The sequence below is a fragment of the Panthera pardus genome, unplaced genomic scaffold (genome assembly GCF_024362965.1).
Source record: "Panthera pardus isolate Hobbes unplaced genomic scaffold, ASM2436296v1 HiC_scaffold_22, whole genome shotgun sequence".
Lineage (NCBI taxonomy): Eukaryota > Metazoa > Chordata > Mammalia > Carnivora > Felidae > Panthera > Panthera pardus.
Window position 1 is genome coordinate 73,077,951 of NW_026526788.1, and position 22,747 is coordinate 73,100,697.

The 22,747-nt window shown below is 51.2% G+C and overlaps 1 protein-coding gene across 1 annotated transcript in view; it reads left to right on the plus strand.

Annotated features, from left to right (window-relative positions):
- Positions 1–2,403: 2,403 nt before the first annotated feature.
- The window catches only part of SLC18A2 (solute carrier family 18 member A2), a 37,165-nt gene continuing 16,821 nt past the window's right edge, over positions 2,404–22,747 (plus strand). Inside the window, exons 1-10 of the mRNA XM_053909948.1 lie at positions 2,404–2,538; positions 2,971–3,106; positions 4,743–5,094; positions 14,078–14,136; positions 14,425–14,508; positions 14,839–14,931; positions 15,742–15,831; positions 15,949–15,992; positions 16,065–16,125; positions 18,701–18,796. Coding sequence (XP_053765923.1) covers positions 2,986–3,106; positions 4,743–5,094; positions 14,078–14,136; positions 14,425–14,508; positions 14,839–14,931; positions 15,742–15,831; positions 15,949–15,992; positions 16,065–16,125; positions 18,701–18,796 — 1,000 coding nt within the window. The 5' untranslated portion in view covers positions 2,404–2,538; positions 2,971–2,985. The remainder of the gene's footprint in view (positions 2,539–2,970; positions 3,107–4,742; positions 5,095–14,077; positions 14,137–14,424; positions 14,509–14,838; positions 14,932–15,741; positions 15,832–15,948; positions 15,993–16,064; positions 16,126–18,700; positions 18,797–22,747) is intronic.

Here is a 22,747-nt window from a genome sequence, read left to right on the forward strand (position 1 = left end):
CGTTAAGTGATAAAATCATTACAGTTGGATAAAATTCTGTTGAAATGGAATGAAATATTTGAAGGCATAAAGAATATAATGTAAATTTTTTGACTGTTGAAGGAAACTTCACTGTATTTTTAAGTATAAAAGGTGGTTTTTGCATCCTTGTACCATTTATACTTTATCGGGTACATTTAATTTTGTTTAATGTTTGTTTATTTTTGAGAGACAAGGAGAGCACGAGCAGGGGAGGGGCAGAGAGAGAGGGAGACAGAATCCGAAGCAGGCTCCAGGCTCTGAGCTGTCAGCCCAGGGCCCGAGGTGGGGCTCAAACCCACGAACTGTGCGTGAGATCGTGACCTGAGCCGAAGTCGGACGCTAGACCGACAGAACCACCCAGGCGCCCTTTCCATCTGGTACATTTAAATGAGAGTTATGCCGGTTTATAAGGTCAATATATACAATATAACCCAAACCATTTAAATTTATTAAAAAAAAAAACATTTTAGATTCCAACTCAGATATGTGGTGGGGCATACATATTTTTAGAGGATTCTTTCGTGGGTATCCACAAAAGTTTGGAGACCCTGTTGTGGGCCTTGGTGTTGCAGGTGTGGTGGCCGAGATCAAAGGGAGGAAACACAGACAGGAGCATTTTCCCCGGTGCCAGATGCCTCCAGCCAGCTGGGCCGGAGTGGGTGTGCCCTCCTGTGTTCGCCTGTGTGGACAACACTGCCAGCGGAAGGTACAGGCACCCCCAGAACAGCGATTTTCCTCGCTTACACCATTACTGTCTCCCCAGCATCAACCATAGTGCCTGGCACGTAGTAAGTGCTCAATAAATACTTATCGGATGCATGAATGGCAGACGCACCAAGCTCTCCCTTTGTGCGGGGCCCTGCGTTCAGGGATTTCCCATTTAATCTTCACCACACCCCTGCACCCGGCCCAGTTAGTGTCCCCATTTTAAAGATGGGGAAACCAAGGCACAGAGAAGATAAACAACTTGCCCAAGGTCACCTATCAAGGAAGTAGCAGGATGGGAGCCAGGCATCCTTGTAAGAGCCCTTAACCGTGACACCTCGCATTCTCTGGGCTCTGAAACTCCAGGCGCTTTCCTGAGTGTGATACTCCATGAGCGTGATACCCTTCACAGCCATCTCCGCGGCTCCCTGCCATCTGCTCTCTCCTCCTAAGTGGTTTTCCTTCTCTCTGTTTAATATTTAAGGTGACACATCCTGGGACATCCCGGAGTCCCCATGTTACTGACCTACTTACTTATCCAACCATCTTTCTCACACATCAGGGGCAGCAGTGGGAAGCATGGGGGGGTGCGCGGAAGGGAGGAGGGGAGAGGGCGGGGAGCACCACTCATCACCCTCTGCTGTGAGCAGCCTCCAGCTGACAAGAAGCCAACATGAATAAAACAAGGCCGGGCTCCGGTGCTAGGAGGCCGCAGCAGGGTAACATCGATTCGAAGTGGCTTTCCAGGGAAACGGTTCCTTCCACCCCCTCGAAGGACCTCCAAAGGTCCAGCTACGTCAGGGGGACATCTGTTTGTTTCTCAAAGGTGGGTTCTTACCCCTGGCAAGTGAGGATTACAGCTGCCCATCACCCCCCAGCAGGCACCGTGCCTGTCTTGACCAGACTCCGCGGGCACCGTGCACAGTAGAGGACTACAGCACTCAAGGTCTGGGCCAGCTGCCTCCTCAGTCCTTTTACTGAGAGGCCTCGCACTTTCCTGGTCTCTAGTGTCCTCTGTCCAGGGTGACCTACTCCTGGTGGCCCCAGAGGCCCAGGCCTGCTGCTCCTACTTCCTGAGTCCTAGGCTCCAGGGCCTGGGGTCTTCACATCCTCCCAGTGGGGGGTGGGGTGGGGAGCGGTGACACTGAGAGGTGTCCCCTTTCTCCCTGTTTCCACATCTCCTACTTGAGGGTACCCAAAGACTCACAGTGACACCCTGCATCCTGCTCCAGGGGTGGGCGAGCGCGGGAGCCGCGGGGTGCTGAGTGGCCTCCCTCCCAAAGAGATCTGTCCCTGGCTCCCAACACCCTCTGACCCCCTTCCCTGGCACTCTCATCCATCGGCCTTCAGGTCCTCACGGCCAAGCTCAGGGGCACGAGGCTCAAAGAGCAGCTGCAGCCAGCCCCTACCTGGGACCAGGTGAAAGCACTCATCCCCGACTCCTCATCTTGGCCCCTGACCTTAACCCCAGGACTCTTGACGTCCCGCTGTGGGGGCCCTGACTTCTTCCCTTGGCGCCCCCCCTTCCCCCCGCCCCCCCCCCCCACCCCCGGCGGCTCCGGATGGGGCGCCGTCGGTGGAGCCGGATGGGGCGCCGTCGGTCGGGGGCGGAGAGCCGGGTAGGCCAGCGCTGGTCCGGGCGGGGGGCTGAGGCCGGGGCTGGAAGGTGACGCCCTCCCGCCCCCGTCGGCCGTGACGTCAGAGCCGGACCGGCTAAAGCGAGTGGCGGCGGCGCGGGGCGCTGGGGTGGAGACCGCTACCCGGAGCCGCGCGGACGGACGGAGCCCACGGCGCAGGGCAGGCGACCCCGAGGTAACGCGGGACCCGGCGCGGGGACAGCGGGGCCCGGCGGAGGGCGGGGAAGAACCCCAGGGGCGGGAGGGTCTCCGTCTCCGGGGCGGCCGGGGCGGGGGGGGGCGGCGCCGGGGCGCGGGACGCACGGGGCGCGGGGGCCCGCGGCGCCTTCCGAGCGCTCGGTGGCAGGAGTGGGACCTCGAGGGCGGCGGAGAGCGGGACCGCCCCCCGCCGGCCCCTGGTTGGGGGGGCCCCGACGCCGCTCGCGGGCGGCAAGGATCCGGAGCGCAGGTGCCCCCGAGAACGCGCCCGCCGCAGGTGAACCGAGGCTGGGACGCCCGTGCGCGCGGCCCCGGGACCGTTCCTTCCGCCCCGGTGAGGTCGGGGGGTTGCGGGCGCCGGGAGCCCCCGGCACCCGCCGCGGCCCCTCACCGCGCGCCGCGCCCGCAGCCCGGCCTCGGAGCCATGGCCCTGAGCGAGCTGGCGCTGCTCCGCCGGCTGCTGGAGAGCCGCCACTCACGGAAGCTCATCCTGTTCATCGTGTTCCTCGCGCTGCTGCTGGACAACATGCTGCTCACGGTCGTGGGTACGTTCGCACCGGCCGGCCCCGCTCCCCGGGGGCCCCTTCCCTGGGGGCTCCACCTACCCGAGCGCGCCCCCCGCGAAAGTTGCAGAACACGCTTTGCAAAAAAAAAAAACGCATCCCCTTCCACCCCCGAGTCTGCCGCGCTGGGCGACTCGCAGCCGCCTTTTGTGGCTTCGTTTTCCTGGTGGTCAGGTCAAAAAATGTGACATCTGTTAAGACCCAGAACTTGTGTTTCCTCCTGATAATTTCCTCCTTCCCGCCCCCCGCCTGCTTTGACCGCGATGAAAAAGATTTCTACTACGAACTGGCAATTCCCAGGGTTCCAGATCACGTTACAACAGTTACTATGTTAACCAGCAAGGTGGGCTAACTGACAGTTTGGCTTAACATTTAAAGGAGCAAGTCAACCTCTCTCCCCGGAAAAAAGGAAGTGACATTTAAATATATTGTATCGGTGCATGGCTCGAGATGGAAACATTGTAGGACCTTTTCCAGAACAGTTTGAAGGGTGTTGGTTTTAGTCTTTTTCCTGTAATGGATTTTTGAAAGGCGAATTAAAATCCAGGTCTCTTAATTAGCCCTCTTAACAGCAAAGCATTTGGTATGCTTTTCCTTAAAAATGCCCACAGTTTTAGGGGTGCCTGGGTGGCTCAGTCGGTTAAACATCTGACTTCAGCTCAGGTCATGATCTTATGGTTTATGAGTTCAAGCCCCCACGTCAGGCTCTGTGCTGACAGCTCGAGCCTGGAGCCTGCTTGGGATTCTGTGTCTCCCTCTCTCTCTGCCCCTACCCTGCTTGTGCTCTCTGCCTCTCATAAATGAATAAATGTTAAAAAAATTAAATGCCCGCAGTTTTAATGAGTAATTCTTTTTTTAGTTTGTATTCTCCGGGTGGGTTATTTCCCTTCTCTCCTTTCATGGATTCCCACCTGCGGGATTATCGGGATTATCAGAGTGATAGGGCTCATCTGACTTCAGAACAGCCTTGCTTCTCCTTTGTGTTGAGTGCTCTGTCAGCAGGTGCCCACAGGTGCTTTTACATCTGTTTTTCTTTTCCTGGGTGGAAGTCTCCGGAATTTCTACATCTTCCGGGTTGGCCGAAAAATCGCAGACTCCCACTCAGGTAACAGAAAGATGAAGTGGGCCTGTCGCAGAATCTCCAAATCGTTCCTTCTCCTGTGGGTTTATTTTTCCCTAAGACACAATGAAATTTAGGTTTCTGTTTCCTCGATTCATTCGTTTGAAGGTCTGAGTCCCTCCCTGAGGAGCTCTTGTTGATCCCAGGTCGGCCCTGAGCAGAATTCAGACCACATTTTCCTTTCCTAAAATATTCCTGTAAGGGAGCCCTGTAATGAGAAACCCCACAAAGGACAAGAATCCCGGGCAGGTCACTTCTGCACAGTCACCGGCCCTGAGGGCAGACGCAGCACTCCCAGCCTCCCCGGGGCTCTGCTCTCTCTGGCCAGAGCTCAGCTCTGTGAGATTATCCCGGGGTCCAGGCAGGGGTGGCGTCGCAGGGGCAGACCCCTCTGGGCCTCGTTTGGCATTTGATGCGACTGTAGTTTTGCTGTCGTTTGTCCTGATGACAGGTGGTTTCCGTGCAGCTGTGACCTTCTTGTTCTGCTTTTGTTCCCAGTCCCTATCATCCCGAGTTACTTGTACAGCATTAATCACGAGAAAAATGCCTCGGAAGTCCAGACCGCCAAGCCGGTGCTCACGGCGTCTACCTCAGGCCGCTTCCAGAGCATCTTCTCTTATTACGACAACACCACCATGGTCACCGGGAATAGCACTGAAGAGCTACAGCGGGGGCCACCGCCTGCGGCCAGCACCCAGCACACGGTGACGAACACGTCCGCCGCGCCTCCTGACTGTCCCAGCGAAAACAAAGACCTCCTGAATGAAAACGTTCAAGTTGGCCTGCTGTTTGCCTCTAAAGCCACCATCCAGCTCCTCACCAACCCCTTCATAGGACTGTTGACCAACAGGTAGGTGCCGTTATTTTGGCCAAGGAGGCTTCTATTTACATCCTTCCCAGGTCGTTGCTCTTTGGGATTCTGTTTCTCTTTCATTTATCAAGAGTGCGGAAAACCAGCGGTGGGCGAGCTGGGGAAACCCGATCTCCTTCTTTGGGGTTTCTTTCCTTCATCGTGATTTCCCACGTGTTCAGCCTTTTTTGTTGCCCCCTCCCTTGCTTAGAAAGTAAGGAAGTACTAAAACAGAATAAAGAGGCCCTCCCCAGGTGGGAGCACGTTGATTCCGTCCAAAGGCTGTGTCGCGTTAGTATATTTGTCAGACTTGCCCTTGGGCGGCAGGAACTGACTCTGCAGCCACCGTGGCATCATCGTTGGGCTCTGTGTGTCACCTGCCTTTGTGTTTTCTTCTTCCTCTGGCCGTCTGCTTCCTTCTAGAAAGCCAAGGTGGTTTGCTTTAGTGCTGGTGTGGTGAAGGGTCAAGATGGCCAGGGAGAGAGTGGGGAAGACCAGTAATCCTGCTGCAAAGATGGACCCCTTAGCTCACGCCGAGGCCACGGCATGTAATGAGCCCCCTTGCCGGTTACTCCGCTGTGTCCACACGCACAAAGAGGAACGTATTGAGCCTGTTTTCTGGATCAGTCAAACCAGCCGCCAATGCCCCCAGATAACGCCCAAACTAGCTTTATTTTAATCTGGATGCTCTGGATGTTTTGGGGGGGGACCCGCCTCCTCTTGAATAATTGTTCCCGTCTCCACTGTCGGTGGCCGTCCAGCAAGTATCCTTCCGCAGCCCAGCTGGCCTAGCTCTGCCTGGTACGGCAGGGGCTGGAAAGCACAGGGCAGGGCACTTGCAGAGAAAGGGAAAGGGCAATGCCTGAAGGTGTCAGCTGCGAAGAGCTGGTACAATATGAGTGGTGGGGGCAGACTGCCATATAAACGTTGTAGCCTGAAAGGCAGAAATGCAAACAAACCAAAACACAGTAGAGAGGGGAGTGCCTGGAATCCTACTTGTGAACCAGGCTCAGACGCATGAGCAGAGACCAAGATTACAGCCGGACAAGAGAACGTCGAAGGGAGGGCTGAATAAGGAAGGCAGGGCAAGTGGGGACGGGGCAGGGCAAGGCTATAAGAGGCCCTGAGTGCCAGGCAGAGAGAGGAGGGGGTTTTGTTGGTGTGTGTGTGGGGTGGGGGTGCACTTGAGAGCCACTAGAGGTTCCAAAGCCACGTTGGAGTCCGTGAAGCAAGCACAGTTTTCAGTAGGTCAACCTGTGCAAGCTGGGATCAGGGCCATCCTTACGTTTCTTTGGCCTGGATTAGGGGGTGCGGGCCCAGCTCCGCAATCTGCGGGGCTCTTTGTTCAGATATAAAGCGTTTCGAGATTGTAACAACAGAGCATTAAAGCAAGCACGGGGCCCTTGGGAGAGCAGGGGCCAGCTCTGGGGCGGGGCAGAGGAGGTCAGCGGTGGTGCAGAGGCTTAGACGGCTCTGATCTCCCCCGCCCCCACCTGCCGCCCCCCGGCACAGGCCGCCCTCGGACACACACACAGGGTGCTGGTCACATACCCACGGCCATTTGGAGGGAAGCACATTTTAAGCTTCCGCAGTTTGTTTCTCTGGACTGGGTAGTGCCATTGAATAAATATGAACAGTCCCAAGCTGTGTCCAGCCCTCCTGTGTCCAGCAATAGTATGAATTTGCCACGTAAAATACGCTAGGCAAATCGCCTCGCAAGGACAGGTGCTCTGCGAGCCCACCCAGAAACACTGTCCGCAAGGTGCCGTTTCCCTCTGTTCTTCGGCAGGAAAACCAAACAGACCTCGGTAGTCGTGGGGTTGTTTTTCTTTCTTTCCTCAGCCCTTAAGAGTGCTTCTTTAACCTGCATCTGGTGTAATTACAGAAAATGTCTCCGGGTTTTGTATTCCGAGAGAGCAAACAGCTCAAATCCTGTATGAGGAAAATTGAGGACATGACTGTCATAATGTCTTGCCAATCACTTGGGCACGAATATTCTTAGCTGTACGGTGTAATGCAGTACTTAGAAACTCAGCTGAAATGGTGTGTTCCAGTCTTCCAAATGCAAATGTGAAAAGCTTTTTTAAAAACCCTATTCTTGTTCTTAATGCTTTGCTTATGCCATGGGGAAGAAGCTTGTTTAAAGCCGGTGAGACCGTTTGCTTATTAAATATTCCAAATGCTTTGATGTTGTAGCTACCCAAGACTCCTGTTTCGGGCTTAAAAGAAAAAAAAAAAAGAATTCCAAGAGAAACCTAATTTTGTTTTGTGATCTGTGAATTTCAGTCTATTCTTTTTTATTTTATTTTATTTTATTTTTTTAATCTTTTAAAAAAATTTTTTTACATTTATTTATTTTTGAGAAACAGCGAGACACAGTGTGAGCGGGGGAGGGGCAGAGGGAGTAGGAGACACAGAATCAGAAGCAGGCTCCAGGCTCTGGGCCGTCAGCTCAGAGCCCGACGCGGGGCTCGAACCCAGGAATCGTGAGATCATGACCCGAGCCGAAGTTGGACGCTCAACCGACTGAGCCACCCAGGCGCCCCATATTTTATTTTAGAGAGCAGGGGGGAGAGAGAACGTGCATGTTGTGAGCAGGGGAGGGCAGATGGAGAGACAGAATCTGAAGCAGGCGCCAGACCCGATGTGGAGCTTGATCACACGACTGTGAGATCCCGACCTGAGAGGAAAGCCAGAGTTGGACACTCAACTGACTGAGCCTCCCAGGTGCCCCGGAGCATGAGATGGGGAGAGGAGCAGAGGGAGACGGAGAGAGAGAGAGAATTTTAAGCAGGTTCCACGCTCAGTGCGGAGCCCAAGTGTGGGGCTCTATCTCATGACCCTGGGATCATGACCTGAGCCAAAATCAGGAGTCAGACCGTCAACTGACTGAGCCACCCAGGCGCCCCAGTTCTATTCTTCTGATGGGTAATCTACTTTGCAATTGAGCTAGAGCAAAATTTTAATCCCTACCTGGTTCCCCGCCGCTACCCGGCAGATTTAAAATCCCTCCTGTAGCACTGCCTTGTAGTGTGGAAATGCAGACAGATTGTCACGTTGGTGTTGTAGCGTGAACTCTGTTGTTCCTCCACAACGGTCACGATTTGTGTATTTTCCAAGCCCAGTAGAGTTGGATTTAGGAGACTTGTAGCAGTCTGGGCTCTCGGCAGCTCTGCTCAGGGGAGCGATACATCCCACTTTCCTTTACAGAACTTGCCCTTACGAGCCGCGGCAAATAGTCTTTTGATGTAATTTGTGCCAATCGCATCTTCAATGACGAACAAGATGTGTGTGACTCACATTTTCGGCGTTGCAAACGAGTGTTTTTAAAACAGCACTCTACAGTTGGTTGATGTGTTTCTGATTAAAGAAGGAGGAGTTAAAAAGACGGGGCATCAGAGCCTGAAGAGGGGGCTGCGTGAGGGCTTTGGGGCCAGTCCTGCCACCTTCTAGGCGGAGGAGTTTGCCGCATGGGAAGAGAAAGGGACTGCCCCTGGCGACAGACGGCAGGACTAAAGCCAGTGTCCAGACTCTCTCTGTCTGGGTGACTTCCTTCCTTCCTATTCTTTCCACCTACTTAAGTGTTGTAGTTTTGACATGGAGCTACTCAAAATCAACAGTGCAAGTCAAAAATCTGTTCTTGTATCCATTTGGGCTCTCTGATTGTACCAGGCTGAGCTAGTGAAAGCCCAAATAGTTGTTGATTGCTACTTTGAATCAGCAGGCAGGGAGTTTAGAAACAGACCAGCCTGGTTTTTTGGACATGGACCCTCCCTCATGTCTCCAGCCCCAGAAAAATATGTTTTTCCAGCCCCTGGTATGATCTGGCCCAGCTTGCCACCCTCTGCAGCGCTTCTGACAGAGGGGAAAAGACATCCCCAAAGACTGGGGGAGCTACCGAGAGGCTCGGCTGAAGGCCACTCCTCTCTAGAGCCTCGTGCTGCAAGCGGGACCCCCTCATCACATGCGTCCCAGCCCGGACCCTCCTATTCGTGGTCAAGAGGCTGTTGCATGAGTGGCTTTTATGGGTGGGTGATGCAAGAAGCAAGCTGCCGGTCTGTTGTTGTACATACTGCGTAAGAGCTCTCGTTCCAAACCCTGCAAGTAAGAAATGACAGTTCGTGAGAAATGTTTTGAGCGTTCATTGGGCTGCCCATATGGACACAGGCAATTCTTGATTTCACTTGGTCTCCGGTACCGTGGTTTTACTCTAAAACACGTGACCAGAGAGGGAGCCAACTTGATTTTGGCAAGTGGATGGCGATCCCATATCCAACAACACACTTTGCAAAGCCTGCAGGTGCCTTGGTTGACTTGATTTTTATTTAATGAATTAATTTATTTAGAGGCTCGTGTGACTTCTTTTATAATTCTGGTCTACTCATTTCACGATTGCCGCTGCGTGTAAGAGATCTCTTACCGTCTGCCCCGCGAGTGGATTTCAGGGGTATGCAGACCTAGGCGGGGATTCAGGCAGCTAAACGATATTAAAAGCACCTTGACGTATCTCTCCGTAAACCTGCCTAAGAATGTGGCCCTGTGGTCTTCACTTGTTTAACATGGGGCTTCTACAGTAGTTGCATTTTGAGAACCAAAAGCTATTCTGGACGCACTGGCCCCGGGGCTGGGGAAAGAGTTAACCGCGGGTGCTGGGGGACAGCTCCCTCGGCTTCCTCCTTAGCCTGTCATTGTCCCAGTGGTCTGCTTTTTATCAAGCCAGCATCAGTGGCTTAATTTATTTCCATAGTTACCTAGTATATTTGAGAGCCCGTTATTTCTCGTCACAAATCTTAGCTAACATCTGAATGACAAGAAGGAAGCCACAGGGCATGAAGTCTCTACAGAACGTTCGGTGTAATGGTTTTTTTTTTTTTTCTTTAGCCTCAGCCAGTTGGTCTGAAGTGAGCTTTGTGGGAATGAGCAGTGACCTTTTCAGTTTCTCCGTGGACGGGGAAACCAGCCCTTCTGGAAAGGGCTCTCCCATCCTAGATGTTGTTAGGATGGTGTTGTTAGGATATCTTGGCTTCTCCAGCTCAGAGAAGCTGCCAGTGGAATCAGGTGTTTCTAACGGGAGCAGAGCCGCCCCCCCCCCCCCAACTTGTTCCCTGTGTCCGGGAACAGGGGTCCTACCCACGAAAGTAAGAAGTCCGTGGCTCACATAACTCCCTGCCTGCACCTAATAGCTGAAAAAGACAGACCTAAGGACTAAACCTAAGAATGTTGTTTTACTTACGAACGACAGTCAGCTTCCTGGTACGTCTCAGCACATGAATCATTCCATGTACTAACGTTCACCTGCTGTACCGCCTTTTAGAAGGTGATCAAGAAGGGAGATGCCTCCTCTCGCCCCTTCTGGATCCCCCACTTTGTGTCCTTGCTGTTGTCCTTTCCCAGGGCAGAGGGAGCCTGGGTTCTAACAGGCCTGAGAATGGAGCTTTGCAGTAGGCTCTATGGCAAAGATAAACTAATTATTAAAGACAAAAGTATTGATTTTCGGTGACGATTTAGGGAATATGGAGTTTCTCCACTGGTGTGTAGGTATATATAATGATCATAACTTTGATCGCTTGGCACTTTTGTCTAGGGATTCGATACCTGACTTTCTTATTCCAATTAGATTAACTGCTCCCTGATGCTCTATAGAGGATGACCGTGGGCTGGGATGACGCATAAGGGGATAGTAATGGGATATTTCGTTAAAGGTTTGCTGCCTCAGATCTAGCTCTGCTTAGCACGGGGACGAGAGGCTGACTCAGATGTTTATGACTAATGTCAGCTGAGTCTCTGTCCATTTAGGAGACATCGTGGGGAAAGAGAAAGGGCGCTGGTGATCTGCCCATCTCTCAGGGACCCTGGGGCATTAGACAATTTCCCTTCAGAGGTGGGTGTTCAGGGAGCCAGAAGAATTTGAGGGTGGGGGAGTCCGGGATCTGCCCGTTGCACCCTCTTGCCTTGAGGCTGAGCCCCGGGGAAAGGTGCTTCTGGCGGTATGCACAGCGGTCAGCTTGCGCTGTGACCGTGGCTGAACCTCTGCTTTCTCACCCAGCATGAGGGTTTGGACTGGCCAGCCTTTGAGTCTGCCATTTGGTTATTCCATACATGCTTTATTAAAATCCCTCCTCCCCCCCCCCCACAACAGTAGCTGCGATGTTTTTATTTATTTTTATTTTTATTTTATTAAAAAAATTTTTTTAACGTTTATTTTTGAGACAGAGACAAAGCATGAACAGGGGAGGGTCAGAGAGAGAGGGAGACACAGAATCGGAAACAGGCTCCAGGCTCTGAGCGGTCAGCACAGAGCCTGACGTGGGGCTTGAACTCCTGAACCGCGAGATCATGACCTGAGCCGAAGTCGGACGCTTCACCGACTGAGCCACCCAGGCGCCCCAGCTGCGGTGTTTTTAAAGAAAACACAGCACCTAGGCTTGGTAGAAAGAATCCTACGTAAGCACATGTCTCTGTGGGTACAGAGCCAGCTGGTGTTAAATGAAACGTGGACCATCCATTCTCACTGGGCGGGGAGCCTGTGCTCCTGTAACGGGCCTCCCCCGGAAGCTGTGCTCCTGTAACGGGCATCCCCACCAAAGCGTGTGCTGGCAGGAGCCGGCACACCCTAGGCACTCAAGATATGCCCATTACCCTGAATTGGGGGCACGTTACATAAGTTTCCTAGCCCTCGTTGTAGCCATCCAAAAAATGGGGATAATGCCACGACCTCACGGAGCTGCGGTGGGAATCACAAGTGACCCGCTCGCTAGCCCCCTACTTACGGTCTTGGGGAATGCCAGAGTCTCCTGGTAAGAGGAAGCTACTCCAGATGTGTCCTGCCAGATGACCTTGGCCAGTTGATCAGGCTGCAGACTGAGCATAGTTTCACTGGTATTCCCACGGCTTTGACAAAATACTGTTTTCCAAGTAGTATGTTGAAAGGGGGTGAGAAGCCTTTTATTCCAGGGCCGCTACAAATATTGCCATATTCCAGTCCCCCACCCGCACCCCCAAGATGTGCAGGAGCTGTGGAGAAGAATGAACTGCTCGTGGGTTCTCCTCGCTGAGTCACCTGGAAGTTTCTTTGTTCAGCCTCCGGCAGTGCTGTGGAGAACGTGGTGTTGTGAATGGGGTTCTTTTGCCCGACTGAATAAAGAGCACAGACCCGTCGGCTGCAGGTTAGTCCAGATTAGAGAAGCTACGTTTGAAGGAGATCTGAACTGCAGTTCAACCCTGGTATCTTTCCTGGTTTGCCTGATGGGCTCTGAGCCCCGACTGGTGAATTACAAGTTCACCTCAGGTCATTGTGGGGGAATTTATGCATGGGATTGTGAAGGGAGAGCTGTCTGGGAATCTGGCATGATTTCCATTTGCTACTTGTGTTTTTGCTACTTAGTTTCTGAAGTGCAAGAAGCAGTTTAAAAAAGGGGTGGGGAGTAGGACTAGGATCTTTTAGAAAGGTTCTATTTAAAGCCGTATTTGTCCTTCTGGGGAGGGGTGGTGAAGTGTGTAGGAAAGAGCCCTGGACTGTACAGGATGACTGCAAGTGAAATTAGCCCTAGGACATTTGACAAATCACTTTTTTGTGCCTCAGTTTTCTCATCTGTAAAGTGGGGAGGTGGTCATCTGCCCTTACCAAAATCCTTGAGCTGAAGGGTGTAAGTACTTGGAAAATTGAATGTAACTTTATTTTTTGAAAAACATTTTTAAAGTTTATTTTATGAGAGAGAGCGTGTGAGCGCCTGAGCAGGGGAAGGGAAGAGAGAGAATCCCAAGCAGGCTCCATGCTGTCAGTGTAGAGCCTGATGTGGGGCTTGATCTCACGAACCTTGAGATCACGACCTGAGCTGAAACCAAGAGTCGGACGCTTAACCAACTGAGCCGCCCGGGCGCCCCCAGTGTGATTTTAAAAGAAGGGATTGTCTCCGTGATTTTTCAGCTGAGCCTGGAATACAAGAGCCCTTCCAGGCTGAGTGACTGGGACTCAAGACTTCCTTGGTCCTCGTTTGGTTCCTTCCGTGACCCACAGGGTCTAGGGCTGGAGGAAAACGAAGCCTGGAGAGGCTCTGGGCTGCTCTGGGTTGACACGCCAGCCCCCTCCCTCCCAGGGTCCTAGGGGCCAGGAGGCTGCCTTCACTCTCCTGTCCCATCTGTACGTCAGGAGCCAAGCAGCCCGCTTATTGTGCGGGAACGGAGAGGAAAGAAGGAAGAGCAGAGGGAAGGGAGGAAACAGGTTCTGAAGCACCTTCTGTGTCCCAGGTGCCTGGTAGCAGTTTACCATCCACATCTCCTTGTTCCGGTGCTGGGAGGTGGCCAGTGGTCTCTCCATGGGGCTGAGGGAGGCTTGCTTGGCTTATGTGTCCGGCCCAGGGTATGACGCTCAGAAGGCCAGGGTCTCCCCACCAACCCGGTCCACCTGATGGCAGAGCCCTGTACGCACAGTGGTCCTTTCAGAGTGGTTGCAACGTTGAATTTTTGCGCTGGCCACAAGGCCCCTTTTTCTAGGCTGGCCTCGTTGGGGTCAGAGTGAAGACAGACTTGAAGACTTCCTTGCACCCGGATGCTCTCCGACAGTGTCATCATCTCTGCCGCCATTTGAATCATTTGATGACCTTTTACTAGAATCATTTGATTGCCTTCGTCCCTTGGGAGAAGCGCTAGCAAAGACCGTAATGAAAGATGTAAAAAAAAAAAAAAATGATGGAAACGGGGACTGTGTATTTTAGACGTGTTCTGGATTACTTGCCAATACTGTGTTAACATTTATCCCAGAGAAACCTCTGTGCAGGGTGGCAGTGCTTGAATGGATTCACGTTGCTCCAAGACAGTCAAACACGAAAAGGTCACACAGGAAGCACCGAGTCCATGAATTTTTAGAAAAGTCTACCAAACCCTTAGCCGCCTGACCCCAAAGGGTAGGCAGGAGAGGCTCCGCCTAAAGCCTTAGAAAAATACAAAGCCGTCACCAAATGCCCCCCGTGGTTCTGTTTTGCAGAATTGGCTACCCAATTCCAATGTTTGCGGGATTCTGCATCATGTTCGTGTCCACCATTAGTAAGTGTCTGATGTTTGCCTTCGGCCTGGGGGTCATGGGATGGGCTCTGAGGACCACACATGGGGAATTGAGGACACAGCCCCGGGGTGGGGGGTTTGTGCGTTGGTAAAGGTTGCAGAAGGACCGGGGGTGGGGGGGGCGATAGAGCTGTTGGTGGTACCGAAGCACAGTGTGGTTAGCGTGGAGATGCCCGTCGGGGTAAGGGATGGCTTCCAAGGGCCCACGTGAGCAGGGCGGCCACGGCACCAGGCTGGCACTGATGCGTGGCCGGGCCCCTCCCTCGGCAGTGTTCGCCTTCTCCAGCAGCTACGCCTTCCTGCTGATCGCCAGGTCGCTGCAGGGCATCGGGTCCTCCTGCTCGTCTGTAGCTGGTAGGTGTGCAAATACCTGAGGCAGCCGTTCCCTGGGGGGGGGTGTCAGTCCGTTGAGGAGGCCGCCAACCTTGCCCTGGCTGGCCAGCCCCTTGTAGAATTAGCTGGAATAATGTGGGGAATCGAGGTGCCAGTCGTGGTGCCTGGGGAGGGGTTCTTAGGAAGGGCACTGCTTTTTTCCTTTGGGTTCTGCTTGGTCTTACCTTTCTGTGAATCTGACGGGTTTGGGAGATCACAAGTCTGGGTCAGAGAGGGCAGGCGAGTCACAGGTTATTCTTGTTTTGTGCTCCCTTGAGAGCTTCGCTATTGAACGTTTCTTTTCCTGTTTAGGGATGGGCATGCTGGCCAGCGTGTACACGGATGACGAAGAGAGAGGCAACGCCATGGGCATCGCCCTGGGAGGCCTGGCCATGGGGGTCCTAGGTGGGCAGGGGGCACCTGGAGGCAGCCTGTGGGGAGGGGCTGGCGGGCATGGGAGGGCGCAGTGCTCCCTGAGTCCACTCTGGGTCTGCTCGTGCTGACAGACTCCCCCCGCTGTCCCCTTTTTCATTCCCTACTTTCATGGAGCCTTGGAAAACTGGTGGGACCTTCCTGACCCAGGAGGACGTGGGCTTCCCTGCCTCTGCATCTGCCTCTCAACCTGCTGGGGTGACCCTGGGTCCAGATGTAAAACGAAGGAATGGGATGGTCTGCCAAGATCCTTCCTCTCTCACATCCTCTGAGTTACCGTCCCACCTGAGGACTTCCCACCTTCCAAGTCTGCTTTCCTCACCTGCCCTGGCTGACTCCCCCCGGCCAGGGGACACCTATCCTCCCTGAGAGGAGCTTTGGGTCCTCTCCCTTCTCGGTCACATTTCTGGCCTTCGTTTGGGAGCCCAAAGTTCCGCTGTGCTGGTTTATAAGGAGCCAAGTCCCCGTGGACCCATGTTCCTGTGCTCCGTAAGCAGCACAGCCGTGTGTGGCCTGGGTCTGGCTTCTCTCTGGTCTTTGCTTTGGGGGTGACCCTTCTACTACACTCTTGCCCGTGTCTTGGGTGTAAACCAGCTTGGAGGAAGTCCCCAGGACAACTTGAAATTACTGAAAAGAATGTAGGGCGGTCACCCCAAGTAGGTGTTGGAACAAAGTACAAACTCGAGAAACAAACGGATGGTTACGGTGGAGCGGGAGGGTGGGGGTAGAGGGGGGATATCAGTCGCGGGGCTTGCCACCAGCCCCTCTTTCTCTTCCTTGCAGTGGGCCCCCCCTTCGGGAGCGTGCTCTACGAGTTTGTGGGGAAGACGGCTCCGTTCCTGGTGCTGGCCGCCTTGGTGCTCTTGGATGGAGGTGAGTCCACGCGGGCACCTCTGCCGTGATCTCGCTGGTCGTGACCCGTGTCGGGTGACCCATGTCAGTAGGTGCTTGGAGCCACACGTTTTTATCTTTTTTCTCCCTCTGTCGTAGCTATTCAGCTTTTTGTGCTCCAGCCGTCCCGGGTGCAGCCAGAGGTAAGCCCCCCGGGGAAGGAGGGCGCTGCGATGGTCACATCAACTTCGTTAACCCCTGATTTTTGTTCACAGAGCCAGAAGGGGACGCCGCTGACCACCCTGCTGAAGGACCCCTACATCCTCATTGCCGCAGGTGGGGCTTCCCCCCCAGTCTCCCTGGTTCTTCTCAGCCAAAGGGTGGTGGGGAGGGGTGGATGGCGAGAACCAGGGTTCACTTGGCTGCTGGAAACGTCGTGACGTGAAAGGCAAAGAGGTTACATCCACGTCACAAGGAATAGCTTTCTTCCATCGTTAATTTCTGACCCTCAGCCAAGTTCCTTTGCTGGTTTTCATTTGGGGCAAAGATGTCTGGGTCACGGAGATGCCCCGTCACAGAGGTTTGTTTGTGTCAGCGGCCATCACTGTTTGGCCTTGAACCTCCAGAAGGAGTCTCTGGCCTCACTGTGGGCACCGTCGGTGGGCAGTCTGATTCACCAAGCGGGTATGAATAGAGGCTGACAGCGGAGCCCCCAGAGGGCCCAGGGGACAAGTCCCTTCTTGCGGAGAGGGCATGCTGTGCAGCAGAGAAGCCAGTCGGGAAACCCCCTTTGGCTACAGAAGGTCCCGTGTTTGGGTTCTTGGCCTCGATGGGCTCAAAGGAAGCCCTGGGGTCCTGTGACTGGTCGGGAGGATAGTGGGCCTCATTGATGCAAGAGACTGTTCACCCAGGACCGTCTGTCTCAGGGGCACAGGCCTTGGGCTGCCTCACAGGGGACCAACCTTACATTGCCTGGGCCCAGACACCAGTCAGCAGAGGCTCTTGGGGACAGGCCAGGAGACGGCACCCCTGAAGTGTGGCATCAGACCCAGTTAGGGTTTATTTGTCTAAGCGGTGGTCATGGACACTGGTAGGGCTGGGGGAGTCTGGGTGAACAGGATGCATACCCTACCTAAGAGCATTCCAGGTTAGCCTTTTTCAACACCAGGCTGGCTTTGTTTAAACCTTCTGCTGCTGGATTGGGGTGGGGGGGTGCCTGTATAACCCTGGTCTAGGCCCCCATCATCATGCCTGCTGGCCAAAGGGTGGTTAACCTCGTGGCTCTGCACCCCTCCTAATGCAGGGCACCTCTCTGTGCCCCCATCAAGACGCAGGGATGGTTCCAGAGCCCAGATGCCCATGGAGCCCGGGCTGTCCGGGGCGGGGTGAGGAGGTGTGTGGGGAGAGCGGGGCTCTCTGCCGCCCACCGCCCCCTGCCCCCTGCCTTAGGCTTTCTTTGACCCTCACTGTCTCACCCTGACTCAGGGAGGAAAGATACCCAGCATTGAATGACAGGCTACCACACTTCCAGCAGCCTCGACTCGGGGAGCCGGGGGCCGGGCGGTGTCTTATTTGTTCTGGCAGGATTTTAACCTATGAGGATGACCGAGTGGTGACAGAGGTCTGGGATGTTGAAAGAAGATTGTATTTCTTACGTTTTCCTGAGGAAAGGAGGCATACCGTGCCAATCAGGGCCATGTAGGGAAGCGCCAGGTTTTGTGGGGGGTGTGGGGGAGAAAAGGGCCAGGGGAAGGCCTAGGCCAGAGCCTTTAGTGGGGTTTGCATGGGAAAGTGAAGGGCAGGGCTGGGGAAACAGCTTAGGGTTGGTGGGCTTTGAAGCCTGGAGGCTGTCCCTGCTGGCCGGGATTTAGAGCAGGGGTATCGGTTTGCTGTGTGAGAGGTAGACAAGGAGGGGTTCAGAGTTATGGGCCCTGGGTTGTAGGGGAGACAGAACGACCGCGCCAATTTGGCCCTAATTAATAGATGGGAAAGAGAGAAACAGCGAATCCAGGAAAACAGCGCGAGGGTGAGGGGACCATTTCAGTATCCTCTCTCTGTTCCACCTGTCACGTCCCAAAGCATGGAAAAAAAACCTTTCTGCATTACGTGAGCACCTTAATTACACTACACAGTGTTCTTTGAATCAGGATTCTAGCAAATTAGAGGTTCATGGGGACACAGCACAGGAAGCTCCCAGCACGGTGGGGAACGGCTCTGTGCATCTTTTCCCCGATGGTTCTACATCTACAAAGGGTTCTGGTTAACAGATAGTGGGTATCTGCAAAGATAGCATATGTGTATAGTTGATTAAAAAAATCCCTCAACGGCACGTCTGTGCCGAACGCACCAGATTTGGGGGCATCCCAGGGCATCTTTAGAAATGTATTCCTCGCATGGTAAAACTTAGGTGCAGAAACCTCCAGTTGCTGGAGTCTGTGTGTGGTCTGGAAGTGGCCCACGTGGCTGGGTGGCCTCAAGCAAGTTCCTTCGTTAATAAATTAGAAGTCCTTCTTCATTAATAAGTTGGGACGGTGAACCTAATGACCTCCGAGTCTCCCTCCAATTCCTTTATGACTCCGGGGTGCTATTTTGAAAAGAAAAATTAATACTTTGTTTAAACTTAATGTTTAATTTTAATTAGTATTTAATCTATTTAATATTCTTTCATAATAAAAATAACGATGACAGTAATAAATCCAACCTCCTCACTGTTCCTTTTTTTATCTTTTCCTTATTTATCTTTTATTTATTTTTAATTATTTATCTTTTCCTTACAGAAGTAGATGTTCTGGGTATCTCAGTGGATTGTTCTGGCTGTGGGCATGTGGCGTTTAAGTGTGTTTGGAAATAGTAGGTAGGGGACACCCAAGACCCAAAACAGAAGCCCACTAACCCTCTTCCTCCCTTAAAGGGTCCATCTGCTTTGCAAACATGGGGATTGCCATGCTGGAGCCAGCCCTGCCCATCTGGATGATGGAGACCATGTGTTCCCGCAAGTGGCAGCTGGGTGAGGACTGGTGTGGGTGCTTCTGATTCTAGAACTCTTGTCCTCGGGGTGGGTCCTGTCACTGTAGCCCTGACAGGCTGCAGGTGCCAGGATGATAAAGTGATTGTTTCTGTTTGATGCTTAATGGGGTCCGTGCTTAGGGTAGCTGTGAGCTTTGGGGCCTTTTTCAGCTGCAGGTTTTTAAATCAGAATTAGCAAAGAGGCATGAGACCTGGGCAGAAACAAGACGCAAAATACATTCAGTGTCTGCCCGTGTTTCTGAACTAGACGTTAGTAGTTATATTAAACGTACGTGGGTAGCAGTAAGATGTATGTGAAACAGGCTGACAACAAACAGTACGTAAGAGGATTACTCTTTTAAAAATATTTTTGACTTAGAAAGCAATACATACTTGATTATTTAAAAAAAAAAAAAAACCAAAGTACACAGATCAAAGAAGTAAATTTTAAAATCTCATGTTCATCTTTTTCCTTCCAGGCCAGTCCCCTGTAATAGTCATTGTTAACAGTTTTGTGTCTCTTTCCAGATGGTTCTGCATTTATCACCATGTGCGCGATGCTTAAAAACCCAACCCGAATGGAACATTGCCATTTATATCATTGTGTGAACTCTTGTTGGGCCATGTTTCCATGTCAGAATGGGTAGATTTAATTTTCAAAATTAATTAGATTTTTTCAGAGTTACACATGTACTTAATGTTTAAGTTAAATAGCATTATTAGAATTATAATGAAAAAGCCAGAAGTCTTTGCCCCATGCCTCCCCATCTCTAACCCCCTTTCTCAGATTTAATCACTTCAATTCTTTGAGTTGTTTCTTCTGCTAATTTATGTCTCTAAATAATATGTGTAACTCCTGTTTTTTAAATTCCCCCATTTCTGATACTACCAGCTCCCTAACGTAGTAGATGAAGATTTAATGCTGTTATTACACCTGAAAATATCAAACAACCAACTTATCCGTTTTCTCAATTTCTGTTTTTCTAGAACAGTTTTATTTGTTGGTCAGTTTGGCACTCAGTGTTGGCTTTATTGTGACTATGTAAAAATTGTTCAAAGATGAACTATATAGGGCTTTATGATTATTTCTTCTTACAAACTTTGTTTTTCCTGGAGTTAATCATTGCCATCTCTTTCCATTTTCTTAGCTTTCCATGTAGCATTTCTGAATGTATTCTCAAACTCTCTGGCAAAAGTCAGAGGCCCTGTAAATACGGCCAAGTACATCAGCAAACCTAACCTATTTGTGTTTTTGCTTGTTTATGGGTATTTGTCCTATATTACTCTGTCTTGCTCTATTCTAGATTTGTTCACTAGGTCATCCTAGGACTTTCCTCTTCCAATATCTGGGCGTCTTTGCTTCTCTACTGTTTCTTGTATCCTTCCCTTCTATATTCCTTTCTCTTGGTTTACTCTATCATTATGATGGAACACATCCTCTAGCTTCTTCCTGAGAATTGGTGCATGGCAGATAAAGTTCTCTGAGATCCTACATATCTGCAGACATCTTTATTCTCATGTTTGGTTGACTTAGTCTACTTGGGTATATAATTCTTGGTTGGAAATTATTTTCCTTCAGTTTTTTGTGCTTATTTTTGAGAGAGAGAGCATGAGTGGGGGAGGAGCAGAGAGAGGGAGACACAGAATCCGAAGCAGGCTCCACGCTCCAAGCTGTCAGCACAGAGGACAGCGTGGGGCTCGAACCCATGAACCCTGAACCAAAGTTGGACACTTAACTGACTGGGCCACCCAGGTGCCCCTTTTCTTCAGTTTTGAGACAACTGTCCCATTGTGCTCTAGCCTCCAGGGTTGCTATTGAGGAGGCCAGTGTCCTTCTCATTCCCCGTCCTCTGTAGGAGCTAGAAGGATCTCTTCCTCTCTGGTTATGAGTGTCCGTGACGTTTTTTGCAGTGGGGTCTGTTTTCTTCTGTACTGGGAACTTTCTTGGTTAGTCTGTTCATCTGGGAAGCTGTTTCTTTTAGTTCTGGGAAACCATTTTGTATTATTTCTTTAATTAATCCTCTCCTACTCCATTTTATCTCTTTTGCTGTTACTTTTATTGGTTCAGTATTGGACCCTTGGTGTTTCATGCTTGTAATTTCTTACTTTGCCTTTTCTTCTTCCCATTGATTTCTTCATCTTCATTGTCTAAACTGTCTATTGGATTGTTATAATCGGTGTCATCATATTTTAAATTTCAAGAGCCCTTTCATATTCACTCTGAGCGGTTTTGTGTGTGTGTGGAAAGGTTGTTGAAATTACAACCTCTTACCACTTAGTAGGAAGACTTCCACTCACTCCCCATTTCATCGTCTTATGTAATCCCTGATCTCCATGTTGCCTGGGGTTCCTGGGCCATTTTCGTCTTCCTTCTCTAAAGAAACTGTCTCCTGAGAGGGTGAGTGTGTGAGAGAGAGGGCTGGGGGTCCAACTGGTCTTTTTTTTTTTTTTTTTAATGTTTATTTATTTTTGAAAGAGCACAAGCAGGCGAGGGGCAGAGAGAGGCGGGGTCAGAGGATCTGAAGCTGGCTCCGCACTGACAGCAGAGAACCTGATGTGGGACTCGAATTCACAAACTGTGAGATGTCAGGAACCTTGAGATCAAGGCCTGAGCCGATGACGCTTAACCGACTGAGCCGCCCAGGTGCCCTGGGGTGGGGGGGGTCGGTCCAACTGCTCTAGAAACAACCTTTCAACCCTCTTTCCAGTTGACTGCCTCAGCCTTACATTCACCGTACCCGGAGCCTTCAGTCCCGGAGTGTCCTGTGTTTTGAGGCACAAAAGGTGTTGCTTCTTTTTGGCTGCTCTGTGTGCAGATGGAAGGTTCCAGTGTTCTCTGTCGTGTCCGTCACTGCTGTCCCTCTGCTGCTGCTTCCCTCTCTGACTGCATTTTCTCCTATCTCATTTTGTCTGGCCTTGGGCATAGAGGAGAGAGCATGGGGCTTCCTTTACTAAAATTTGAACGGACTTTGGGATGGGAACGGCAAATGGGACAGAAGATGGGACAAGAAAACCTATCGATTTACTCTGCCCTGTTAACTGGAAGCCCATTGTTCATGTTAATGGTTGGATTTTTCTATTGTAAAGTTAGGCCATAAATTTTCAACCGGTTCCTTTGGTTGGGCATTTGGGTGAGTTCCAGTTTTTGCCAATTAGAAACCATAGTGCAGCAGAGTATTCTCACCTGTATTCCTGTTCATGTTCGGAAATGTATCTGTAGGGAAAATTCCTGAAAGTCCAGTGGGTGTTTGATGTTTGGTAACCTTGCACTAATATCAGTATTCTCAGTCTTTCCCCAGCTGCATATGTGAGAAAGGGGTGGGCGGGGGACTCTCATTTTGATGTATTTTTACAAGTTTTTTGAACGCAATTGAGCATCTTTTCATATATTAGCCATGTCTATTTCCTTTACTGTGGATTTCTTATGAAGTCAATGAATAACATACTTTGCCCATTTTTTATGTGGAGATGTTTGTCTTCTAATTGATTTTAATTATTCTTTGTATATTGACATTATTCCTTTATCAGATGTTTCACAAACATTGCCTTTGTTGTATTGTCTTTTGACTTTATAGGTGGACTTTTGTTTTTCTTTCTCTTTTTCTCTTCTTTCTTTCTTTCTTTTTCTTTCTTTCTTTCTCCTTCCTTCCTTCCTTCCTTCCTTCCTTCCTTCCTTCCTTCTTCTCTTTTTTCTCTTTTCTCTTTTCTCTTTTCTCTTTCTCTTCTCTTCGCCACTCAGATCATTTAAGATGCCACTAGTCAGGGTTAGCCCCTTGACCCTTCATGTCCTTGTCATTTCATCTGAAGCTCAGATGAGACCTTTCCCATGCTATTATTTTTTGATGCATGTTTTCCCCTAAGTTATGATTTGTTTTTCACATGAAACTTGGATTTACACAGACTTAGTTTAGGTATACGGTGTGTGATACAGGTCTGGTGTTACTGTTTGCCG